The sequence below is a fragment of the Otolemur garnettii genome, unplaced genomic scaffold (genome assembly GCF_000181295.1).
Source record: "Otolemur garnettii isolate 467f Iridium unplaced genomic scaffold, OtoGar3 scaffold00002, whole genome shotgun sequence".
Lineage (NCBI taxonomy): Eukaryota > Metazoa > Chordata > Mammalia > Primates > Galagidae > Otolemur > Otolemur garnettii.
This window is the reverse complement of record NW_003852397.1, coordinates 54,485,073-54,509,118: the sequence shown is the minus strand read 5'-3', so window position 1 is coordinate 54,509,118 and position 24,046 is coordinate 54,485,073. Positions and strand designations below refer to the sequence as shown.

Here is a 24,046-nt window from a genome sequence, read left to right as displayed (position 1 = left end):
CCTCCAGCACATGGGGCCAGTGCCCTACTCCTTTGAGCCATAGGCGCCGCCCTCAAGATCTACTTCGAATCCTGTCTTCTCCATCCTGGGTAAGAGCATGTACTCTTTGTTAGCATAATAACAGAGAGACAGCTACACTTTTTGTCTCTCTGACCTCTAAAGTCTAACAGGTCACCAAATCTGCCTGTTCTAGCTGGGTCTCCTCCTCTCCACCCATGGAGATGGCCCTTCCCCCACACCCCTCTCACTATCCCCAGATCTCTCTCCATACAGATCTGGCCACTCCACAGCTGTGCTTACAACCTCCCGCCCTCTCCCTCCTCAGTGGGGCCTTCTCAATAGCAGTAGATGGCCTCATTGAAGTCACCGGCAGCAACCCTCCTGTGACTTACCTCACAGGCTGCTCCCACAAACCCTGCTTATTTTCTCACAAACCCTGCTTATTTCTCTAGATGGAATATCCATCTTCCCTTTCCTTCCTGAAAAACTCAATTCCAACCCAAGGTCACACGTGAATGACACCTCATTTGTGACACGTCCTCTGACTTCTACTGGGGTTTTCTATGTGCTACGCATTTTCCCTGCATGACCTCCACATACCAAGCTAGGTGATACTCCTAAGACCTCACAGCTGACAAGTGAGAGCGTCAGCATCACAGACGATAGCCGTCAGCCTGCAATGCCCACACTCCCATCCACCACATTGCACTGCGTGGCCTTTTAATCCCACCCCCTCACCAGGGGAGAGAGAGAGGAGTTCATGGCGCCTTTCCCTCAGCTTCCAGACCAGTCTCTGAAGGGCAGTTGCCACCCTGCCCTATGCTAGGTGGTGAGGCCAGCACAGGCAGGGAAGGGGCACAGTTGTCATTACATCCTGGTGCCCAGTGCAGGGGCAGTGCTTGGGACACAGCATTCAATAAATGTGAGTGGCAATGAAATGCTGCTCTGGGAGGACTAGCAAAGCTGTTTTGACTCATGTGGCCTCACTGAACAGCCTCCTCAAAGCTTCCCTACCACCTGTTAGTGAAGGCAAGACCTTGTCTGGGCTAAGGCATGTGGTGTGCCCCTTGATTGCCATGAGTGGCTGCCCTCCCAGGCCTGGCAGACAGTGAAGTCTGACTTCTTGGATCCTGGCTCTTTGGATCCTGCACAGCTGGGTGACCTCAGGGGTTTGGCCACCGTGTCAGCCATCTCCTATAACCACAACCACACTTTTTTAAAAAACAAACACTGCAAAAGTGAAACAAAGCAGATGGCAGGTAGGAGGAGGTGGGTGTGCGCAGAGGCATTAGGATACCCCTGAGTGGGGCCCCCATTCTGTGCCCTGTCTTCTGCCTGTAGGGGAAAGCATCTCCTCTCATTTTCAGAGTCCATATAAAGCAAAAGGAAGTGTACATAAATGTGTGTGCATGCACACGCAGACACCCCCCCCCCCAAGCCCTCACTACGCATTGAGAAGCTTATCTATTTAGATCTAAACACTGAGCAGGCTTTGTTCTCCACCCACAGACCAGAGGCTGTCCCAGCAGGAAGGAGTTGGAGTTGGAGAAAAGGGAGAATTAAGAATCTTTCTGGCAATGCAGATTAAATAAACAACAAATTGGCAGATGTTTTAAAAAAGGTAATTTCCACTAGCGGCAAATATACAGGAAAACAGACACTTCTGATAGATACACTGTGTGTGGGAGGGTGAATCAGTATAACCTTTTTAGAGGGTAATTTGCAATAATAATAAAAGGCTTAAAACACACACTCTTTTTGGCTCTGTAACTCTACTTCAAGGTTTTTTTCTAAGCACATAATGAGGGTTTTGTACAAATATTTGGCTCCAAGGGTATTTATTGTGGCACTATTAAAAGAAGTGTGACACCAAGAGCAACCTAAATTCCAACATCTGGGACTATTGGGTAAACTGTGCTCTAGCCTTAGGACAGTGCTGGAAATGAGATTTGAACAACACAGAAAGACGCTCACGTATCATCTTCAGGGGGAAATAGGTTGCAAAATAGTACATGGGATGTCTGAAAAGCATGGGAATATATTATTTTCAAGTCATACAGTCAATATATTTTCTTCAACACTGAGACACATTTTTAGGTGAAATACCTCTAAATTTAAAGCAATGAATCCAATTACTAATCTGAAAAAAGTACAATAAATGTGTTATTTTTCCGGTGTTTCTAGACTTCTTGTGTAGTCTGAAGTATGCTGGTTATATTTTTTTTCCAGATTTATTTTCCACATTTGGTCAATAAATACACATTATTTTGTAATTCCAAAGAAATTAATTATTTGATTTTCAAATATCCATCCATCATAATCTAAGAGGCTGTTTCCACCTGAATGTGAACCTTAGATGCATGGGCTTTGGTGTCAGGAAGTCCCAGCTGTGTTTCCCATCTGTTTTGGAGCTGGGGACACAGTAGAAACACAGACAGCCATGGGCCCCATTCACTGGAACATTACTGCCCAGTGGGAGACAGGCCTTTATCAGGTAATGACTCTGATACCATTATTGATGAACACAGAGGCTTCTGAAGTAAAAGGACTCTAGATTTCTAAGAATGGGAGGCAAAGAAATCCTCCTAGACTTGGGGGTGAGGACACCCCTTTCTCCTTGACAGAGTGATGTTTGAGGCAAGACACGAAAGAGCAGGTGTTCCCTGGTGAAGGAGACAGGGTGAGGCTGTACCCTGGGTTATGTACAGATGAACCACAGTGGGGCTGGGAGAACTTCTGATGAAACTACCCAGTCACTGTTTTAGATTTATAGCCCATCTCAGTTGTAATCCCAAGGAAATTAATTAGGATTACAATTGAGTCTTCAGGGCAGAAGTCTTTCTTATATTCCACAGGGGAAAAGAAGACTTGCTCTGTAGTTCCCTTTCTTATTCTTTCTTGAAGTGCATAGTAAACCACGCCCCTCCCAGCTGTTACTCCCCAGGTTTCTGTTTTGGAGTTAGGTTCTCACTGTCCTATGTTAGCACTGGGATAACTCTTAGGGAAGGTAAGAGATTGCTCTTTCTCTAAAGTGACCCAAATCCTCAGTTATAAATGGCCTTTAAGTGAGCCAAGATTCTATTCCCTGTCTAAAAGGGCTGCTGCCCTCCACTGAACCTGTGTCAAGAAGGGACAGCAGGAAACTCTTCCAAGGTGCTCTAACCCTGGAGAGTCAGGAAGCCTGGGTGTCCATGTGTGGGGACTCCATGGGGACCTGTGACTCACCTTCCAGAGCAACACCGCCAGGAGCAGGAAGATGAGGATGCCCACCAGCAAACTTATGGCGATGATCCAGCCCACGACGTAGCCTCGTGGCTCCAGATTGTGCAAGGCCTCGAAGACCACCTAGGAGGCAGTGAAAAAGTGAAAATGTTTCCGGAACAGAAGCACCTGCAGCGCGATTCATAGCACCTGGGCTTGACATTCATAGAGAACTAGAGACAAGTGTCCAGACCATGGTCACCAAAGAACGGATCTGCTAGGCACAGTTTCTAGTTATAGACTGATAAATTTTTCATTAGCACCTGAAAACACACTTGAATGCAAGGTCTTGAAAGGGTTTCAGTGATAACAATCCTGATTTAAATTTCATAAAGTGAACAAAACTGTAGTGAAAAACTTAGAAGACAGGCTCTGGTCCTGATTGAGAACAGACAACAACAACTGACTTAATTTTTGTGCTCTCCGTGTAAGACAGAACTCCTTCCCAAGTGTTCTGCTCACTGTGTAACTTAGTGGAATTATTTGATTAATACCAGTTCCCCCAGTAGACTGTGGACTCCACAGGGGCCAGAACACATTTTGTCGTGGGTTGCATGGCAGTGCTTTGCACACTGAAGGAACTCACATGGCTCTTTGCTGTGGTTTCCCATAAAAGCCATAAGCAATCAGAGCCCATGTCTCAATGAAGAGAGGCAAGTTTTCCCAACTTTATTGGAAGTCAGTGGCGTGCTGGAGCTGGCTCACACCAACTCACAAGAACCAATTGTGCATCTCTTCCCAATTCTGCATCTTGTGACATGGTGATGGTTGTTTGAAATGGGCTGTGGCAGGAGTATTCACGCCACAGAAATTACATATCAGCACTCCCCTACCCTCCTGCCAGAGAAATGACTATTAAGCCTGTGTCAGCTCAACACTGACTATCCCCTTCAGCTCTGCTTTACCCCTTCTCATTACAGTGGAGTTTGGTTTATTAAATTCAAAGCATCTGCTATGTTTTCTGCTGCTAAATAACTGTCTTTAACATGCCACTGTCCCTTCAAGCTCCTCACTACTAATGAGATAAAAATCTCATCCCAGGCAGCCATCATCTCCCTTCACCACAGATAGGCTTGTCCAATCATAGGTCTTTGCTCAAGCTGTGCTGTTTCCTAATAATGCCCATTCCTGTCTTGGAAAAGGCCTACCGGGTTTCCCCGAAAATAAGACACTGTCTTATATTTATTTTTTCTCAAGAAGACACACTAGAGCTTATTTTCAGGGGATATCTTCCTCTTCTTGTTGAAATGCATGGCGTGGCTATGCAGTGTATCTGCAGGGCTTATATTTAACAAATGCATAGAAATCCTGCTAGGGCTTATTTTTTGGGTAGGTCTTATGTTCGGGGAAACATGGTATTTAAACTTAGCCCAGTCCTCAAGGTCAGCTGGCAATCTGCCTCTGCCAGGAAGCCTCACTGATCACTAAGGCCCAGTGGTCCAGCCCCTTGCTCAAGCTCACACAGTGACTGGGCATAATACTGACTTGTTCCTGCCCAACATTGCTTATTTAACCTTTTTGGGGGCTGGCTGTAACATTCACTGAATGTCCTCTGTGTTGGACTCTGCTTTTCTTGCAATCACTTGTCTAATTCATACAACTACTCTGTGAGGCTTCCAATACCCATTTTACAGAGTGGAACATGGAGGTCCAGAGAGGATAAGTGATTTTCTCTGGGTTATGCTGTTCAAGTGTAGAATCAGGGATTGAACCCAGGTCTTAGTCAACCTCAAAGCTTCAAATCTTAGCTTGTCACCTCCTACCACAGAATGCCAATGATGTTCTTTATAGACTATTTATTGATTAAGTGGATTATTTACTCTCTCTTCTCTGGTGATAAGGAAAGAAGATGCAACCATTTCTATCTCATTGTCCCCATTCCTACACCAGGGGCAGGAGAGAGTATGTATGCACTAGGGTTGGTCATCCTTGAGACAGGCCACCATGGTTATACCTATAGATCTGGAATCCAGAGCATTATCCTAAGAGAAATCAGGCAGAGCAAGCATTCCATTCTTTGTGGGGACATGTGAGAGGAGAATGCCTGCAAAACACATTAGGTGGGGCTTGATGCATATAGCTCAGTGGTTAAGGGCACCGGCCACATACACTGGGTCTGGCGGGTTTGAATCTGGACCTGGGTTGAATCTGGCAGGTTTGGACCTGCTAAACAACAATAACTACAACAACAACACAATAGCCAGCTGTTATGCCAGGTGCCCGTAGTCCCAGCTACTTGGGAGGCTGAGGCAAGAGAACCCCTTGAGTCCAAGAGTTAGAGGTTGCTGTGAGCTGTGATATCACAGCACTCTACGGAGGGTGACAAAATGAGACTGTCTCAAAATAAAACAAACAAAAGACCCAAACACATTAGGCTTTTCTGGGAATAGAAATAAAGCCTCACTGTAGCACATCCTCACTAGCTGTGTGACCTTGGGCTAGCCACTTTATTTCTCTGAGTGTAGTTTCCTCATCTGCATGACAGGAGCAGAACAGCACCTCCTCAGAGAATACAAGAGGATACTGTCCATACCGCCTTCAATACAGCATCTGGCACAGAGCCCATTTTGGCAAATGGAGGGTGCTCCTGTTAGCACCATTATCAATCCTGGCAGGGAGATTATTTTGAGGTTGTACACAGCTGGCTACTTTTTAGTTTTCAAAATTATTTATTAAAGTCTAATATGTAGAGAAAAAGTGTAAGTATAGAGCTCACTGAGTTTTCACATACTGAATGATAAATGCATGTGTTTAACCAGCACCCAGATCTAGTCACTGAATGTGACCATCTCCTCAGAAGTCACTACCCCCACCAAGGGTAATCTCTGCCCTGACTTCTAACAGCCTATGTTAGCATCACCTGCTTTTGTCCTCACAGTCATGGAATGACACTCTGTGAACTACTGTATCTGGTATCTTTCTCTCGACATTATGTTTGGGAGATTCGTCCAAGTGGCGGCATGCCCACTCTGGTGGCTGGGTAGTATCCCACTGTGTGGACACACCATTATTTATTTACCCACTGGTGAACATGGAGGTGGTTTCCAGTTTAGGGCTTTTACAAGGAGCAACTGTCAGACAGTAGGCAACCCTGAGGTGGAACAATTGGGTTGGGGGTGGGAAGCAGTGAGATAGGAACAGGCGCTGAAGCCTATCAGCCTAAATCCACTATTTTCTATTTTGTTCAAATTAGTGGTTAAAGACAGATTCATGTCTTTGAGTTCTTGCTCCTAAAAAGCTGTGGATCAAATAACTTCCCACTTGCAAAATTTTTTTATCGTTTTCTCATATACACATGAATTGTAAGGAACTATGGGGGAAGATGGAGTGGAAGGAGGAGCAGCTATTTAATCCTGGTCCTGGTGCCACATTAGGCAACCTAGATATGGCTTTCAGTTTCCTTTTCTAGGAAATTTTTTTTTTTTTTTTTTTGAGACAGAGTCTCACTTTGTCACCCTCAGTAGTGTGCTGTGGCATCATAACTCACAGCAACCTCAAACTCTTGGGCTCAAATTATCCTCTTGCCTCAGCTTCCCAAGTAGCTGGGACTATAGACACCTGCCACAACACCTGGCTATTTTTAGAGACAGGGGTCTCACTCTTGCTCAGGCTGGTCTTGAACTCCTGAGCTCAGGAGATCCACCCACCTCAGCTAAGATTACAGGTGTGAGCCACTGCGCCCGGCCTGAAATGAGATCCTGAAGTAGAAGATGCAACAGTTCTCTGAAAGTGCCTGGTGCCTGGTCATGTAATAAAAGTCTGCCAACCCTTCTTGCTGACACTGAATTGCTGAGACAGCCTGGAAGCTCAGTCGGGGGTAGTAGCAAAGTTGAGCCTCTGTGCTAACCCAGATGGCTTCTCAGGGCTGGATGAAATCTGCATCCCAGCAAAGCCACATTGGAGGTCTGGCTTTGTGGATGCAGAGAAGGTTAGAGTAGCTGCTTCAGTTTAGTCTGGCAAATTCCACAGGAATGCCTGTCACTTTCCTGGAATGTGTGCTTCATCTCTTATTATTTTTAGTGATGCTGTTCATCCTCTTGGATGTGTGCTGCATGCTTTGGCAGAGCCCCATCTCTCACATCATGACTCCAGTAAACTCATCGTGGGTGATGATCTGAGCATCCCGCAGTTCTAAGAAGCCACATCTTAAAGTGAAAACCAAAACCCAAAGGAAGGAATAGCAGCATGGACTAAAAGTGAGTGAAGAGACAATGGTCAAGTCTCAAATACACTACCAAGGAGTGGGAGATCCTGGCTATGCCCCTGCACCTCTCTATACATCTTTTCTCTCTATTTCTTGTTTCCATCTCCAGTTACTGACCCAGTTCAGACCTCATCTTTTCTCACCAGCACTATTTCAGGAGGCTTGGAGAAGACTTTCTAAAACATGGCTCTTAATCACATCACTTCTCAGATTACGCTAGCAATGGCTTCCCTTTATACTGAGTATTTAATTCAGGATACCACGCCTTTTACCAGCTGGTCTCCTTCTTACTCGTCCAGCCCTTCCCCAGACACATATTCACATGCTAGCCAGTTACCATCCTCCCTCCAGGAGAGTCTCCATGGTCCCCAGACTCTCTGCAGGCTGCATTTGCTACCTGAAATGCCCTTCCTGCCTTACCCATTGACAAGCCCCATTATTGCTCTTAAAAAATGTCCATAAACTTTGACTCATTAATTCTGTACTTAAAAACTTACTCAAGGGGAAGAAATATAAAATATGGAAAAAGTTTTATGCCCAAAGATGGTCACTGAAGAATTATTTATATTGGTACAAAATTAGAAATATCCTAAATGTCTAACAATAGGGCAAATTGTTGACATAAGCAAATTATGGTCAATGACAAAATGGATTATCACAGAGCTATTAGAAATGATGAAACCAAAGGTGGCTGTCAGGTATAATTTTCAAAAAGTTAAACGTTTGATTCTCACACAAATGCATAGTGAATGTGTGTTAAAGATTTATTTAATTCATCATGGAGACAGTCAGCAGGATGGTGAAACAAGTCTAAAGAAGGATCTGAAAAAAGTGTGTTATCACAGAAAAGAAAGTGCTGAAATCAGATTACTAAATCAAATACATAATTGGCTAATATCCTGCAGAGTGATAAACTATAATCTTTGAGATTATATTTTCAGTCAAAGGGAAATCATTTTTATCTTTACTGGCAAGAGTCATTTAAAATTTATCAGTCTTCTACAAGTTAATATGTAACTTCACACAATTTAAGTTCTATAGAGTGATGCAAGCCTGTTTGATCAGAGCTTCTCAAATTTTATTGTGTATAAGAATCACAGGAGGAACTTCGTTAAAATGTAGATTGAATTAGTAAGCCCGGAGTGGGCCTGAGAGTTTACATTTCATATAAGCTTCCCATTGATGCAGTGCCGCTGGTCCATGGAACACACTTTAAGTAGAAAGAGGCTAGGGAATTCTCCAGTATGACACTGAAAGGACAATAATCATCTTTTTGTCTGACTGGCAAATTTTAGATACTTTTGAAAACATGGTAATAAAATGAGAGAAAAAGTTAAAAAATCAGGATATCATTTAATGTATAGAAAAAACTATAGCTTTACAAAAAAAAGGGTAAATTTGAAAAGTAAATAGGTTTTGTTTTTAGATTTCTCTTTTCTACCTTTTACTATTTAAAGCTTTTATAAATGAAGTATTTTAAAGCCAAGTAAAAAACAATTTTTTAAAAAAATCACTCTTCCAAGAAGCCTGTTCTATTCTCCAATTTTCAGCAGAATTATTAATTCTCTGAGTACTTAGAAACACAGCAATTTTCAATTTCTTTTAGCAGAGAAAAACCTACTGTAGCTTTCCCACATAGAAAACAGAAAAAGCATGGGACTATACAACCTTTTTGGAAGGATTGAGAATCCTCAAAGAACTCAAATTAGAGCTACCATTTAATCCTGCAATCCCATTAGTAGGCATCCACCCAGAAGAAAAAAAATCATTTTATCATACGGACATTTGCACTAGATGGTTTATCGAAGCTCAATTTACTATTGCCAAGATGCAGAAACAACCTAAATGTTCACCAATCCAGGAATGGATTAACAAACTGTGGTATATGTATACAAAGAATACTATTCAGCCATAAAAAGATAAGGACTTTATATCTTTTGTATTTACCCGATGAAGTTGAAACACATTTCTTCTTAGTAAAGTATTACAATGATTGAAGAACAAGAATCCAATGTACTTAATACTAATATGAAACCAGTAGTTGATCTAATACATACCCACATAAGAGAAAAACTCAAATCAATTCAAGGTGGGGGAATGAGGGAACAGAAAGAGGGGAGAAGAAAGGGATGGAGGATTATGGTGTATGGCACACCTTTTGGGGGAGGGACAAAATTATAAGAGGAACTCTATCTAACAAATGCAAATATTGTAACATAATTCTTTATATCTTCAAATTAACCTGAAACAATATAGGAAATGAACAAAAAATAAATAAAAAAACAGAAAAAGCAGGGCTTCTCTGCTCAGCTTCCATTCCATTCCCCTATGCCTCCCTACCCTGGCCTCAGCAGCTCCTAAACCAACTCAAGAGAATCTGCGGCTCCACAGAACTGAGTTTTAATACTGCAGCTGAATACTTCATAGTCCCAGTTCCAGCTCCTTCTCACTCTCTAAGGTGAGGATGAACCTTCAGGTCTACAGAGTCTAGTAAACTATTAAGTCTTGCAGAGCAAGGGCTTGAATGCACATATTCCTGCCACCTGAACTAAGGTAGTGATTTATTCTTTGATTCATAAATGTGCAAATTAATAAATATAATGTCTTTTCTGCTGCAACATCAGATGAAACATGAATGTGACTCATTCTGCAACAAAAGAGATGGAATTTGAAGCTGGACTCTCCAAGTGCTATTATTTTCTCTCTACTTCAAAAATTTATTTGCAAATGTTATTGATTTGGGGGTGTCTTGGCCATCTATTCATCCATTTGTCCATCCACCCACCCATCTGTCTGTCCATATGTCCATCTACCCTATCTATCCATCCAACCATCCATCCATCCATCCATCCATCCATCCATCCATCCATCCAACAAATGTGAGTGTAGAGCCTACTATGTGTTAGACAACTGTGGAGAGTCATTGATGAATAAAACAGGCAGTCTTTGTGGTCACAGAAGTTCTAGCTTCTTTCTACAGAATCCCAGCCAGGTAGACACATAAATGCAAGATTATAACTATGGAAAATGCCACAAGGGAGAGATTCATGGTTATAAGAGACTCTTAGAGAGGTCTGCGAGTCAGGAAGCATTCCCTGAAGAGCTGCTTCAGTTGAAAGCTAAAGGACATGAAGAAGTTAACACACCAAAAAGGGGAGGGAAGATATTTCCAAGGAAAGGGGACAGCACGTGCAGAGCTCCTTTGGCAGGAGTGAGCTTGGCAAGGGTGACACACTGCCATCAGCCAGTGGGCTGGACAAACAGAATGAACAAGAAGGTACAGGAAGGTGTTCACCAGGAGGCTGGAGAAACAGGAAATGCTGGAGGCTGCAGTAAGAATTGGGTTTTACTTTAAGAGAGATAGTCAGAGTAAGGGTTTTACTTTAAGAGAGATAGTCAGCTAGTGGCAGGTTTTGAGCAAGGGAGTGACATGATTTGCCTTTTGCAAAGAGCACTCTAGCTGCAAAATGAATAAAGATTAGCAGGGAGAACTGCCTGCAGAGGTCCAAAAAACAAAAGCCCAGGTAAGAGGATTGCAGGGGAAGTGCTTTCCCCAGGTAGATCCACGCCAATAAGTAGCTCTCCGAGGACTCTTTAAACTACTTTCCAAAAAGACTGTACTAGTTTACAGTCCTATCAACAGTGCTCCTACCAACAGTCCTAGCAAGAGTGCTCCTTTCTCTCTGCCAGAATCTGTTGCTTTGGGACCTTGTGATGTGGGCCATTCTCATCGGGGTTGGGTGATATCTCAAAGTGGTTTTGATTTACATTTCTCTGATAATTAGAGATGATGAGCTTCCATTTGATCCTGCAATCCCATTACTAGGCATCTACCCAGATCCTGCAATCCCATTACTAGGTATTCATCCAGAAGGAAAAATATCATTTTATTGTAAGGACATTTGTACTTATATGTTTATAGCAGCTCAATTCACAATTGCAAAGTTAAAGAAACCTAAGGGTCTATCAATTCATGAATGGATTAACAAACTGTGGCATACATATACCATGGAATACAATTCAGTCATAAAAAAGATGTAGACTTTGCATTTCTTGTTTTTTTACCTGGATGGATTTGGAAAACAGTCTCTTTTTCTTTTTTGTTTTTTTGAGACCAAGTTTCATTTTGTTGCCCTCTGTTGAGTACTATGGCATCACAACTCACAGCGACCTCAAACTCCTGGGCTCAAGCGATTTTCTTGCCTTAGCTTCCCAAATAGCTGAGACTACAGGTGCCTACCACAACACCTGGCTACTTTTAGAGACAAGGTCTTGCCTTGGCTCAGACTGGTCTCCAACTAGTGAGCTCAGGCAATCTACATGCCTTGGCCTCCCAGAGTGCTAGGATTATAGGTGCGAGCCACCACACCTGGCAACATTCACCTTAGTAATGTGTCTCAAGAATGGAAAAGCAAGCATCCCATGTGCTCAATACAAATTTGAAACTAGCAGATGAACAAGTACAGGCCTAACGAGAGAAAAACGCAATTAAATTCAAGAAGGGGGAAGGGAATGGGGAAAGTGGGCTTGGCTTACCTAATTTGTATGATGTAGGGGTGTATAGCACACCTCCTGGGTGAAGGACTCAAATACAACCTTTACTCTACCTTACAACACAAATAATGTAACCTAATCGTATGTACCCTTATATTAATCTGAAATAAAAAGAAAAAAGAAAGGCGGCAGTGTCAAAGTAGAAAAAGACTGAGGATGTGGGGAGCGTGTTGTTTCTAGGCAAGCAGCTGTAAGGGTGGTAAGAGGCTGAGAGATGGGGACGGCAGGAGTTCTGCCCAGAGAAGGGATGGACAATGGCATGGTAAGGACCTTGGCTGGAGGGCTCATGCATTGGATGCTAATTAAAACAGAAGAAAATGAAGGGCATGTGGATTTGTCTCAGGGGAAACTTTGAGGAGGGCAGACATCCGGCTGGGGTGATGCAGGCCCAGATGCTGGGCATCCTGCCCACTGCTATAAAGTTTAATGCATCCAAGGCTGGCAAGCTGGTGTCAGGGAGTGACAGTCTGAGGCAGCTGGCAAAGCTAACCACAGGGTTTGATTCACTTCTGTGTTTCTGGAAACTTCTGTGTTCTAACTATTGAAAACATGCCTAATGTAACAGCTATAAATGTCCAGGTCTCCACAAGACCTGAGAATATCACCACAATGGGGATACACCTTGTACAGGCCTCTTCTGCTGGACAGAGTGGGCTTCCAGTGATGGGGGACAGCTTGGTCAACACCACCCAAGAAGAGAGTCCATTCCAGATCCAGGCTGGCTAAAGGTCAATTATAATGATAGATGCTCTTCTGTAGTCAACATCACACACTAACTCAACAGAAGGAATAAAGTTATAAAAAGTAAAAAGTGAAAAGAGAAGAACATTTGGGACAATGAAATGACATTTCCACCTGCTTCTGATTACACCTAATAGCCTGTGGGGGTGTGGGGGAGGGCAGTGGGAGAAATGCCCTTAGCAGAGCCTCAGTGTCTCATGTTGTTGTCAGAACACATTGTTCAGAAAGCATGCCAGTTTCAGAGGTGCAGGGAGACTTATGCAGACGGCATAAATCAACAAAAAATAAACTGTGCATTTGGCATGACTGACACTGTGAGTCTGTGTTGTGTGTGATAGAGATGTCAAACATGCCTCATGTCTGCCAGGAGCCATGTTTCAGAAACTCCTTGCTCTGTGAGAATTTGAAGAGGAATGAGGTGGGCTGGTGCTAATTCCTTTGTTATTAAAAATAGGCCACATATACTCCGGTTTCTCCTCAGATCATATAAATCCTTTGCCTTTTATTAAAGGCTCCACATTTGGATAGCACTTACTATGTGCCAGGTGCTGCAGGGTTTTCTATCTATTCACCCTGAAGATCGCCATGACTGTTCTTTAGAGAGGAGAAGGTGTTCACCTATAGCTATTGAGAATCCCCAGAGTGTTCATTACCCTCTTGACTGTGTATCTGTGCATCTGGTTAAGGCCCAGGACACACTGAGAAGGGTTCCAGAATTAATTGAGCACAAAGTCTGAACATAATGTGCTTCTGAGGCCTTTAGAGCCAAGGGTCACGGCCAAGACAGAAGTTTAGCTGTTTACTATCCAGGACTGTGATTTCTCCCACCTGTTCTGAATGGTGTTCCCACCGTGTGTGGGCACTGGGCAACAGCACCAGCACAGGCCAGAGGAGCAAGGGATTAAGACTCAGGGGCTGCCAACAGGCAGACCTGTGGCCAGTCCCGGCTCCCTCCTCCACTGACAAGCTGTGGGATGTCAGGCAGGTTCCTGCAGCTTCCAGAGCCTTAGTCAGCTTGACAGGAAACAGAGGGAGCAATGCCTCGTTCATAGGGTGATGTGAGAATCATAGCACATACCCAGGGCATCATAGGAACTGAGTAGATGTGAGCACACCTAAAACAACAGGATCATTCAGCATAACAAGACACAGAGGTGCACTTGGAGCAGACCTCCCAAGGTTTGGGTAGAGAACATTTCCCTTTGTGTCCAACACTCCTGGTCTCTCGTCCAGATCCCCCGAGTCCCTTCTATTGGTTTGGCCTGCCCAACCCTCCAATTTCTACAGGCCGCTCTCCCCCCGGGTGTGTGAAAAAGGATAAAAAACCATGGAGTTTACTACTTATGAGACAGCCTCCAGCCAAGGAGCAGACAGGTTTGTGAAAGCCCAGCTTCAAGGTGTGACAGACTCCAAGGTGTTATGGGTGCTCCAGATTCCCCACAGGATCAGGCTGAGGCTGGGTGGGATGTCTCCTAAAATGTTGCCCTGGTTTCCCTTCTCCCCTTTCCTGTCCTGTGCCCCACTTCTTTCCAGGTCTTGCTGGGAACACCTCCTTTGTTTGTTTGTTTGTTTGTTGAGACAGAGTCTTGCTTTGCTGCCCTGAGTAGAGTGCAGTGGCAACATAATAGCTCAGAGTGACCTCAAACTCTTGGGTTCAAGTGATCCTGTTGTCTCAGCCTCCCAAGTAGCTGGGACTACAGGCAACTACCACCACACTCAGCTGAGTTTTTTCTATTTTTAGTAGGAATACGGACTTGCTCTTGTTCAGGCTGCTCTTGAACTCCTAACCTCAGTGATCCTCCCACCTCAACCTCCCAGAGTGTCCTGGCTATCTCTTTATGCAGTGATAGACACTATTCACCACTATGGATGTGCCATGCAAGGAGCTTTACACCAAGATGTCATCTTGCCCTCTCCCCTTCAGGACAGGTAGTCTCTACATGACTCTAGCACCAGTCATCACACCTTCATCAACACAGATATACTGTCCACTTCTCTCTCCTCTGCCACCCCTACCTCTTCTCAGGTCACAGTCTTCTTATCACTTCCTTATTTCTACCATACCCCCTATAATCCACTGTCCACGTGGTAGCCTGTAATTTTTACAGCATATACATTGAATTATGCCATTCTCTGCTCAAAATAGGAGCTATCCATCCATGGCTGCCCTCTGTAACTGCCCAATTGTGTTACCTGGTGGGGACCCTGCCACCCACATCTTCCATCACAGTTCTCTTCACTGCTCAGCAGGTTCCTGCCACCTTGGTCTCCCAGTGCCTTAAACATGCCAAGCAACTTGTGTCTTCATATAGTTCCCTCCACTCCAACTGGGACACTCTTCCCCATGCTTGGCAAGCTAATTCCATCTCGTCCTTCAGGTCTCAGCTTCTTTAGAGAAACATTCCTTTGATCCCCAATCTAAAGCAGTTACACTCTTGGGACTAGCCTCCACTGGAAATAAACCCTCTATCTGCATCCTTGCTGACCACCCGCTTCCTCAGTCAGCTCTGGGAAAGCAGGGACCATGTCTGGCTCTTAAAATCTCTTCAATTTACTCTATATGTTCATCAAGTGAATAACTAAATAATGACCATCAGAAAACAGGACTCATGGGTTTGGCAGAGTATCCTGGGATTTTTCCAATTCCTTATGGTCACAGCTTAATTCTCACATGTGAGGGTAGTGACACAGAAAGAAGAGCCTGTGCCTTTGCTGAGGGTGCAGGGTGGGGGTGGCCTTGGCCTTCTAATGACCCTCCTCTTCACTCCACAGGTCAATGTAAGTTAAGCTTCAAGGGGGAATAGTCTATTGTCATGTGGAACATGATTTTAAACGTAATTGGCCACATAAATAGTAAAGAACAAGTCTCAGCCTATTTCATGACAGTAAAACCTATAAACTTTCCACCTAGAGGCAGTACAACAAAGGAACAGTAAGTGGCATCTTCTGGAGCAGTCAGTGTTTGCCATGTTAGAAAATGCTCTCTCTGGTCCTTGGTGGGGGACAGGGGCAGCATTAGGCTGTGGTACCTGTGGAGAGGGCTATGAAGATGCCTTGATGTGTGTTCTGGGCAGTGGCTGGGTACCAGCCCTTTTTCTAGGAGCTTCCGATAGGCATCATTGATCCTCCAACAACTCCAGGAAGTAGAAGGCAGCTTTCCCACATGACAGATGAGGAAACTGAGACTCACAGAGTATACTAAACATCCAAAGTCACACAAGATGTTGGGGAGATGGAATTTGTATCTAGGCTTTTCTGATTCCAAACTGGAGATGCAACACTTTCTATTCCCAAAGGCAAAAGCCCAAAAGCCCAAGACTGACTTCCTGAAAGGACCCAGATGGAATTGACCAAGATGGCTTCAAAGAATATAAAGTTGGAACCCGCTATCCTGATCAATTACTGCTTGCCTGGGGAAGTTTATTTAGAAATGAAAGACAGCTGCAGCCAAGAGCTTCATTCTGGGGTTTGAGCTAGACTGAGAATGGGGAGCCCCAGCTGGAATGAGAAGAGCCAGGCTAAGTCTGAAGGAACTGTCAGGCTCTACGGCCTGCTGGGCAGCTTTACCAGAGATACTTTAAAACAAGCCACTTATTTCCTTTCCATCCTGGATACCTTTGCATTTGTGTAGGCTCTTTAGTGCCTTCCTATGTCACTGAATGCATGCAGGGAGGGGGGGAAAGCCATCAGGCTGGGAGCCCAAAATTTTGGACTCAATCTTCATTTCTGCCACTGGGAGATCTTGAGCAAGTCATTTCTTCTCCCTGGGTGTCAGAAGCCCTTTCATTCTCTTACAGGGAGCCCAACCTTTTATCTTTTCTGCCCCACATTGAAAAAATAAGAGTTATCTTAGGCCACACATTAAATACACAAAGACTAATGAAAGTTGATTAGTCTGTGCATACTTTTCATAATATCCAACACCACAGATAAACAAAAAAGGTCCTCACAAAGTCAGCATGTGGTCCATGGGCTGCAGGTTGGATACCCCTGAAAGGGCTCAGTGCTTCTAACCCAGGAAAGGCACAGTGGCATTTCTTGGGACGTCTCTCTTGATCTGCAGGGTCAAGAATGGGTTTCCTACAGGGGATGAATGCCTGACCTGTGACAGAGGATAAATGGCCCCAAGCATGTGCCCTATCACATTAGCAAGGAAGTATTGCGCATTTGAGCATATTATTTCTTAAAACTAAACAAAGCAAAAAGCACAAATACCCTTCAACCATCTTTGGAGAAAGGTTTTCATGTTCTCTCCTTAAAATTGCAGCTTGCCTAGAAAATTGCCATGACAAATGTGTCTACATGAGTGAATAAAAACTCTGGCTCAGATCAGAGTTCCAAGAAGAGCTTGGGGGTTGGCTGGCTCCACAGTGACCCTCCCTATAGGAGGAGTGGACTCCCTTCCAGTGCTGGGGAGCCCCCTTTCCTGTGTGAGTCTCTGGAGAGGCAGGGGCCCTCCTCCCCAGGCCACTGACCTGCTCTCCCTGGGGGTCCTGGTCCTCCAGGGACAGAAGCTGAACCTCAGCAGTATCCTGCCTGACTCTCAAGCAGGAGGTGGAGGGAAGCCAGGGAAGCTGTGTCCAGTACCCACGTTATCATGCCAGACTTCCTGTGGCTAGGCCCAGCCTGGGACTGTCAGGTTTCTGGACTACTCTCACATCTTCAGTCTGGTTCTCCGGCCTTCCTGGCACTTCCTAGGGCTACCAGATATCCTTTTAGACCCTCTGAAACAAGACAGCAATAGTCCTTCCCACCAGCACCAAAGATCTCAGCCTGGTGCACACTCTACATGGCAGTGGCTTACCTAACCATCTGTGGACTTACACGTTTGTCACATATTCTGTTATTTCAAGATATCAAGAGAATACCAAGAATTCATGTAAGCTTCTTATACAGGCAGTCCCCAGTTATGAATGAGATAGGTTCTGTAGGTTTCTTCTTAAGTTGAATTTGTATGTAAGTTGGAACAGATACAGTTACCGACTACCAATAATAGTCTCTGTGTGTAAGTACAAGTTGTATGTAAGCTGGATGTTTGTTTCTGAGGGATTGCCTGTAAAGACTGAGAAGGGAGTTTGGGTCAGTGTCTAAAAGTAACACAGCCAATTCTATAAAGTCTTGGTTTGCCTGGGGGGTTTCTGGCCTCAACTGTTTGGCAGTGCCTCTTAAAATATGGGCTAGTTGCTGAGTCTTTTTCCTCATTTGTAGCCTTCAGTGGCCAATTCCAGGGTCAGGGACCCCTCCCTAACTCACTCAATATCATCTGATACCTTTTTATAGCTGTATGAGTAAGTACAAAAGTCTCTGGAGCCTACTTCCATTTTCCTTCTGAAGTTCCTCTCTGAGATAGATTCTTTCTCTTTAGAAGGACCAGCCTTGCAGGGCACAGTTATCTGTATTTCACTCGCTCTTAATATTTATGATTTTTGTGAGCCCCAACCAGCACTTTCTGACCTTTCTGCTTCGCCCCCTACTTATTCTCCGAGAAGTAAGTAGAATTGGGTTGAATATGAAATTCAACGTAGCATTAGCATCTCACAGCCAACACTCTGATTCTGTGGCCACAGATATCTCACCTGTAACTCTCAGGTTTGGGTCTGTCCAAAACCCAGGAAAGGTTGATATGGCTGGTCCTGGACACATACCAACGTGCCTAGGAAGTCCTCTGGAGCTGGCCATTAATAAACAAGGCAAATACCTCAGGAATGTATTACATATTTCTATTCACCCAAATGTTCTTAAAGCACTACTTGGGCTGTGGCATAAAAGACACAAAGAATCACAGAAAAATTATTTGATTTCCTACCAGTTAAATTTATCATCATATACATGTGGCTAAAAACTGGACTGTTTTCCCCACCCTGCTTGATACCGGATACAAGTATATTCCCTGTTCCTTCCAAAGGCATAACAATTTGGTGCCTAATCTAAAATCTTGTGAAATTTTGCCTGATTTAAATTTGGTGGCTAACCTCTATGGAAATTCCCCTTCAGACGGATGGTTGACAGAGAGCCAGACATTGAGAAGAATCACACAGGAAGGAACGTGTTTGTTCTAAAAAGGCAAACCTTCCTACTCAGAAAAGATTTTTTTTCCTGCCAGGAAAGTTGAAAACAACGGATTGTACAACTTCATCTTAACTCATGGATCGAAAAGACAAAGTCACAGAAAGAAGAGAGAAAGGGCATTGTGGGATACCCATGAATGTTCATTTTTTTCTTGGGAGTACTGAAAAAAAAAAACAACCGAAAACCCCAGCCTCTTCCCAAGAACTCTCAATAATGAAAATATCACCATGGTCCTCAAAATGGAACAGTAATTAATGGAAGTGGTATTTGGGGGAGTACAGATGACTCAGAATCCAACAACGGGATGTTAAGCAATGTCTTTCTGGATCCCATAGTTTAGTCCTCTAATAAAAGGCAACGTGCCCAGTGATTTTTTTCATCAACACAAGGGATTCCACATGTAGAAAACTTGTTAATTATTTCCAGTAGCCCTTCCTTGTTAACACTGTGGTCTATCAGAACACTCTAACCCTCTCATGAGGGGCACATATTACATCATCCTATAAAACTTTTAAACCAGAACTATGACAATGAGCAGTGAACCCCTTCTCTCTCTAACTTCCTAGGTGAAGGACTGCATTCGTTAAATGGCCAAAAGGCAGGGACAAGAGGTAAAGCCAACTCTAAATATTTGATCTGCCAAAAAACTGACCCTAAGTAGTGAACAACCTAGTGTCATTTTGTTCAGTTTCTATTATTAAAATTGGTGCTCAGACAACTTCTGTATGTGAACAGTGGAATAAAGGTGGACACGTGACATTCCTCCCAGCATTGAGCGTGGAATGCTCAGCCCTCAAGTAGCACCAGCATTCCAGAATGAGTCCCATTTAGGAGTTCATATTCATCCTAAACTCGCTGATGCTCTCAGCTCTTGCTCACCAGAAATAGGTGCAGGACTGAGAAGGGTTGGGAAGGATTTATTCTCTGCATGAATACTTCCTAACCCTTGTTAAGAGTGGGCTTGATCTCCATCCCGACATTTTAACATGTGGTGTCTCCATTGCTATCAGAGAATGAGTTAACAATCTTCTCTAAGTACATAATCGTCATGAATTTATCTCTCTTACAAATTTCTCACAGCAACACTAACTCTTCCAAGAAAGGGCAAGTCGCCCTGGAGAGAAAGCCAGATTCACTAAAGGGGATGCAGAAAGGCAACACTGTTGCACAGCTCATTGGCAAAAGCAGTTCCTGGCCAGCTGACTCCCCCCTTCCCCCCTGGATCTAAGTGTGGGTACCAAGTAAAATATGAGCTCTCTCTATTCCCCCAGGAACAACAATGGAGAGCTATAAAATTCCAAGGCCCCATTTTCTCTCCAACCTCTCCCACACCCCCACATCTGAGTCTCCAGCTTCACTGCACCCTCCCATGTCTGTGAGGCCTGCACACCAACTGCACTTGATGGATGTGAAGAGGGCAGGTAGGCAAAGGGAAAGAGAAGCTCCTGGGTCTTGGCAGTGTGAGTATGACCTCTTCAAGTTATTCAACTTGTTTTTTAAAACACCCAGTGTTTATGCATGGAGCATGGTGATTGGGAGGCACGCGAGGTTTCAGGGAAAGGTCTAAGAAAGATAAAATGGCTTCAGAATGGAAATCCAAGCTCTATAGAGGATACTTCCAGATTATTTTTCCTTTGGCTAGTTATAGGGAGAAACTTTCACATAATGATGGCATCCTGGAGAACAATGCTATTGCAGTAAGAACAAACCACAGACCTTTTCCATGGGGGCTTAGAAGCCAGGACAGGCATTTTCTTTGGTCTACCACAAACCCAACATCTTGGCTCAGAGACTGTTTTTACCCTCAAATCCCAGCTCCAACTCTACAAGTCACCAGCTTCCCTCGCCAGTTTCCCTCGTGCTGGGGAGGTTGACTTACCATCATCTCTTCTGGGTTCCCATTGGCTATTTCCACCACTCGTAGGGCAGGATCCACTTTCACCTTGGCTCGGGCCATGAACTGGATAACAGATGAACTGTCCTGTAGAGGAAACAACACAACATACTATATGATAATGACCAAGTCTTGAGAGGGACTGGACAGAACTGAAATTCCAAGATTCCATGCATCCCAGACAAAAGTTTTATCACTGAACTAGATACTTGTCCATGCCAGGCATCCAGATAAACATAGACTTCCAGAGGCTCTTTAGAGAATTCTTTCAGATCGTGGTGGGAGAACTGGAATTTGCCAGTAATCAACACATGCAAACTTTTGTGCTGTGGTTTGCAAGTGGTAAGAGCCAGATATTTGGATATTGATATTGACATGTTCACAAATAGTTGAAGATAAATAGAGCTGTTTTATTGTATACAACAGACCCAGGCCTGGCATTCTACAGAAGGTATCTGATCTACATTTTAAGGCTTTCCTGCCCTGACCACAACCCTCAAACCCTTCACATGAGTTACTTTAACTCTTTCTTTGCTCTTAAATGAAGTTGTTTGGGGGTCAAATCCAGTTAACATTGAAAGAGGGAACCTGATGGAGAGATGAGGAAGAGAAAACATCTGACTTATAAATTAAGTCTACGGAGAAAGGGGGCTAGAGATGGGAGCGTATCGAAGACTCCAGAATTGGGCCGGGCACCGTGGCTCACACCTGCAATCTTAGCACTCTGGGAGGCCGAGACAGGTGGATTGCTTGAGCTCAGGAGTTTGAGACCAGCCAGAGCAAGAGCAAGACTCTGTCTCTACTAAAAATAGAAAAACTGGGGGAGTGTCATGGCAGGTACCTGTAGTCCCAGTTACTCAGGAGGCTGAGGTAAGAGGATTACTTTAGCCCAAGAGTTTGAGGTTGCTGTGAGCTATGATGATGCCACTACACTCAACCCCAGAGTGACCCAGTAAGACTAACTCAAAAAACCCCAAGCACTCAGGAATTGCCCACCAGCCAGAGACAATCAGAAACTGATTCAAAGTTACCAATCCAAATAATGAGAAAATGGCTCCAAGAAGGCATGGAGATGCAATTTGGAAGGAGACAGGGACTGGCAAAACTGCAGCCTAGGGAAGAGTCAGAACCTGGAGCCAGTGGTACAGGTGGTGCTGCATTGATCATGGTGTGGAAGGGCCACCTGGATTCCACTGTGGGACAGGAGGGTGCAGAACTGATGCACTAGGTATTCCAATGCGGGGTGGCTGGGGCTCTGCCAACAGGGGTCTTATAGTATACCCACCCATATCTTCTCAGGTTGCCTGCCTTGCAAGGAGGCTTATACTCAGATGCCAGCTTTGACCCATTTCTGGCTAAACCAACAAAGAAACAGGAAAGTAGAAAAACTTTCTATAGAAAATAGAATTCTATAGAATTATAGAATTTACTTATAAAATAAAATTCTATAGAATTTTCTATAGAAAATAGTTCCAATGGGGCCCTCTGCTCATCTCCCCCAAAGAAACCACAAAGACCTTCCTGGGATGCCATACAAGGATCCCAGTTTGTTTACTTTACCTGGGAGTTATGCACAAATTATTTTTCTTTTCTTTCTTTCTTTCTTTTTTTTTTTTTTTTGAGACAGAGCCTCAAGCTGTCCCCCTGGGTAGAGTGCTGTGGCATCACAGCTCACAGCAACCTCCAACTCCTGGGCTCAAGTGAGTCTCCTGCCTCAGTCTCCCAAGTAGCTGGGACCACAGGTGCCCACCACAACACCCGGCTATTTTTTGGTTGCAGCCATCATTGTTGTTTTGGTGGGCCCGGGCTGGATTCGAACCTGCCACCTTAGGTGTATATGGCTGGCGCCTTAGCCATTTGAGCCACAGGCACCGAGCCTTATTTTTCTTTTTTAAAACAACCATAAAACATATTTTAAATGCTCCTGGGAAGCTCATTCATTCAAAGGAATTGCTCCAGTTAGCTCACATTAAGGAGTAAATAATTTCGTATGCAAATGATCGCTTAACCAATGTAACAGTTTTATATATTTGTGGTTTTATGTATCAGGGCATTCTATATTTTTAGTCTTGAATAAAAATAATCTTGCATATTAGTAATTATAATAGTAGCAATAATGATGATGATAATTGCCAAAGCTAAAGGCCGAGTAAACCAGGAGCGTGGCGCAGGATAGGCCCCCTGGGGTTATGGAATCAGTAAAGACAGCCTCTGGACTAGAAGAAGAGCATTTTCAAAGAAATCTGAATCCTCTTAAAAATCAGATCCTACACTTCAAATGAAAACTTGTTAAGGTCAAAACAATAAAACCTCAAATTCCCTTGCCTGGAGCCAGATCTTGAGGTCAAAAGGAAAATAAACATAACTGTAGGCCTAGGCAAGCCACAGAGCTGGCGCTGCTCCACATCCTTAGGGAGGCCTGGAGCAGCCTGGACTGGACTTCCCCAGGGAGGTTGTCACTGGCTTCAGGGGGACCAACACTCTGCATTTCAAGTTCTAGAAGCAGCTGGGGCCCCATCTGGCTTCCAAGCTAACTTCATTCTACACCATCCCCTGCACCTGGAATTTCTGCTTGTTTCCATTGAAAGTGCCCTTGGAGAATGATCCTCCAAGGCCTCATGTGACACCCTACAGCTTTTAGTTCTCTTGCCTGGGGTTCTACTGGCCTAGGTGGCCTATCACTACAGCAGTTTCTGGGACATATTGCTTGGCAAAGGGGCACTAAGAAAAATGTGGGAGAATCAGGCTTCAGAGTTACACACAAATGACTGAAGTGCAACAGCAGCTATCTGCATAGAGAGCAAAGGAGACATCAGAGTGGCTTTGGACCATCAGTGCCAACATCTGGGCTCTGTTGACAGTGGTGAGTGTGTCGCAGGCAATGAAACTGTCTTCAGTGCCATTTGTCAAGAAGATAGGACAGTTAAGTATGCACAAGCATAGTCCTTCCAACCTAACCTGGGAACTCATGTCAGGAAGGTGCTTTCTGTGATGTGGGGGCTTCCAGGCTCCCTTCTGGAATCAGAGGATGGCCAGTGATGCTCTAATTCACGCCTGGTCCTCCTCTAGCACCGTACTTTTAACAGGACAGCTGCATTAGGGAAGTGCTGCTGTGTGACCCCAACTTGCTGCAAACCAGCTCCCCTCCAGAACAAACCAGGGAGACCAGGACTGAGCACAGCTCTCCTGGGGTGTGTGAGGGCTGTAATAGCTACAGATAAAAACTGACATCCCCAATGCCTGCATCTTCTCAGATTAGCTTGTTACTGCTCTACATATTTAAAAATAACCATGGAATGACTTTTCTAATCTTTTTTTTTTTT

The 24,046-nt window shown here is 44.2% G+C and overlaps 1 protein-coding gene across 1 annotated transcript in view; it reads right to left on the bottom strand.

The window, feature by feature from the left end:
* Window positions 1-24,046, bottom strand: part of ITGA9 (integrin subunit alpha 9) — a 346,390-nt gene that overhangs the window by 10,130 nt on the left and 312,214 nt on the right. The window contains exons 26-27 of the mRNA XM_003781794.3: window positions 20,709-20,810; window positions 3,226-3,345 (exon numbers count right to left, since the gene is read on the bottom strand). Of these exons, the coding sequence (XP_003781842.1) occupies window positions 3,226-3,345; window positions 20,709-20,810 (222 nt within the window). The remainder of the gene's footprint in view (window positions 1-3,225; window positions 3,346-20,708; window positions 20,811-24,046) is intronic.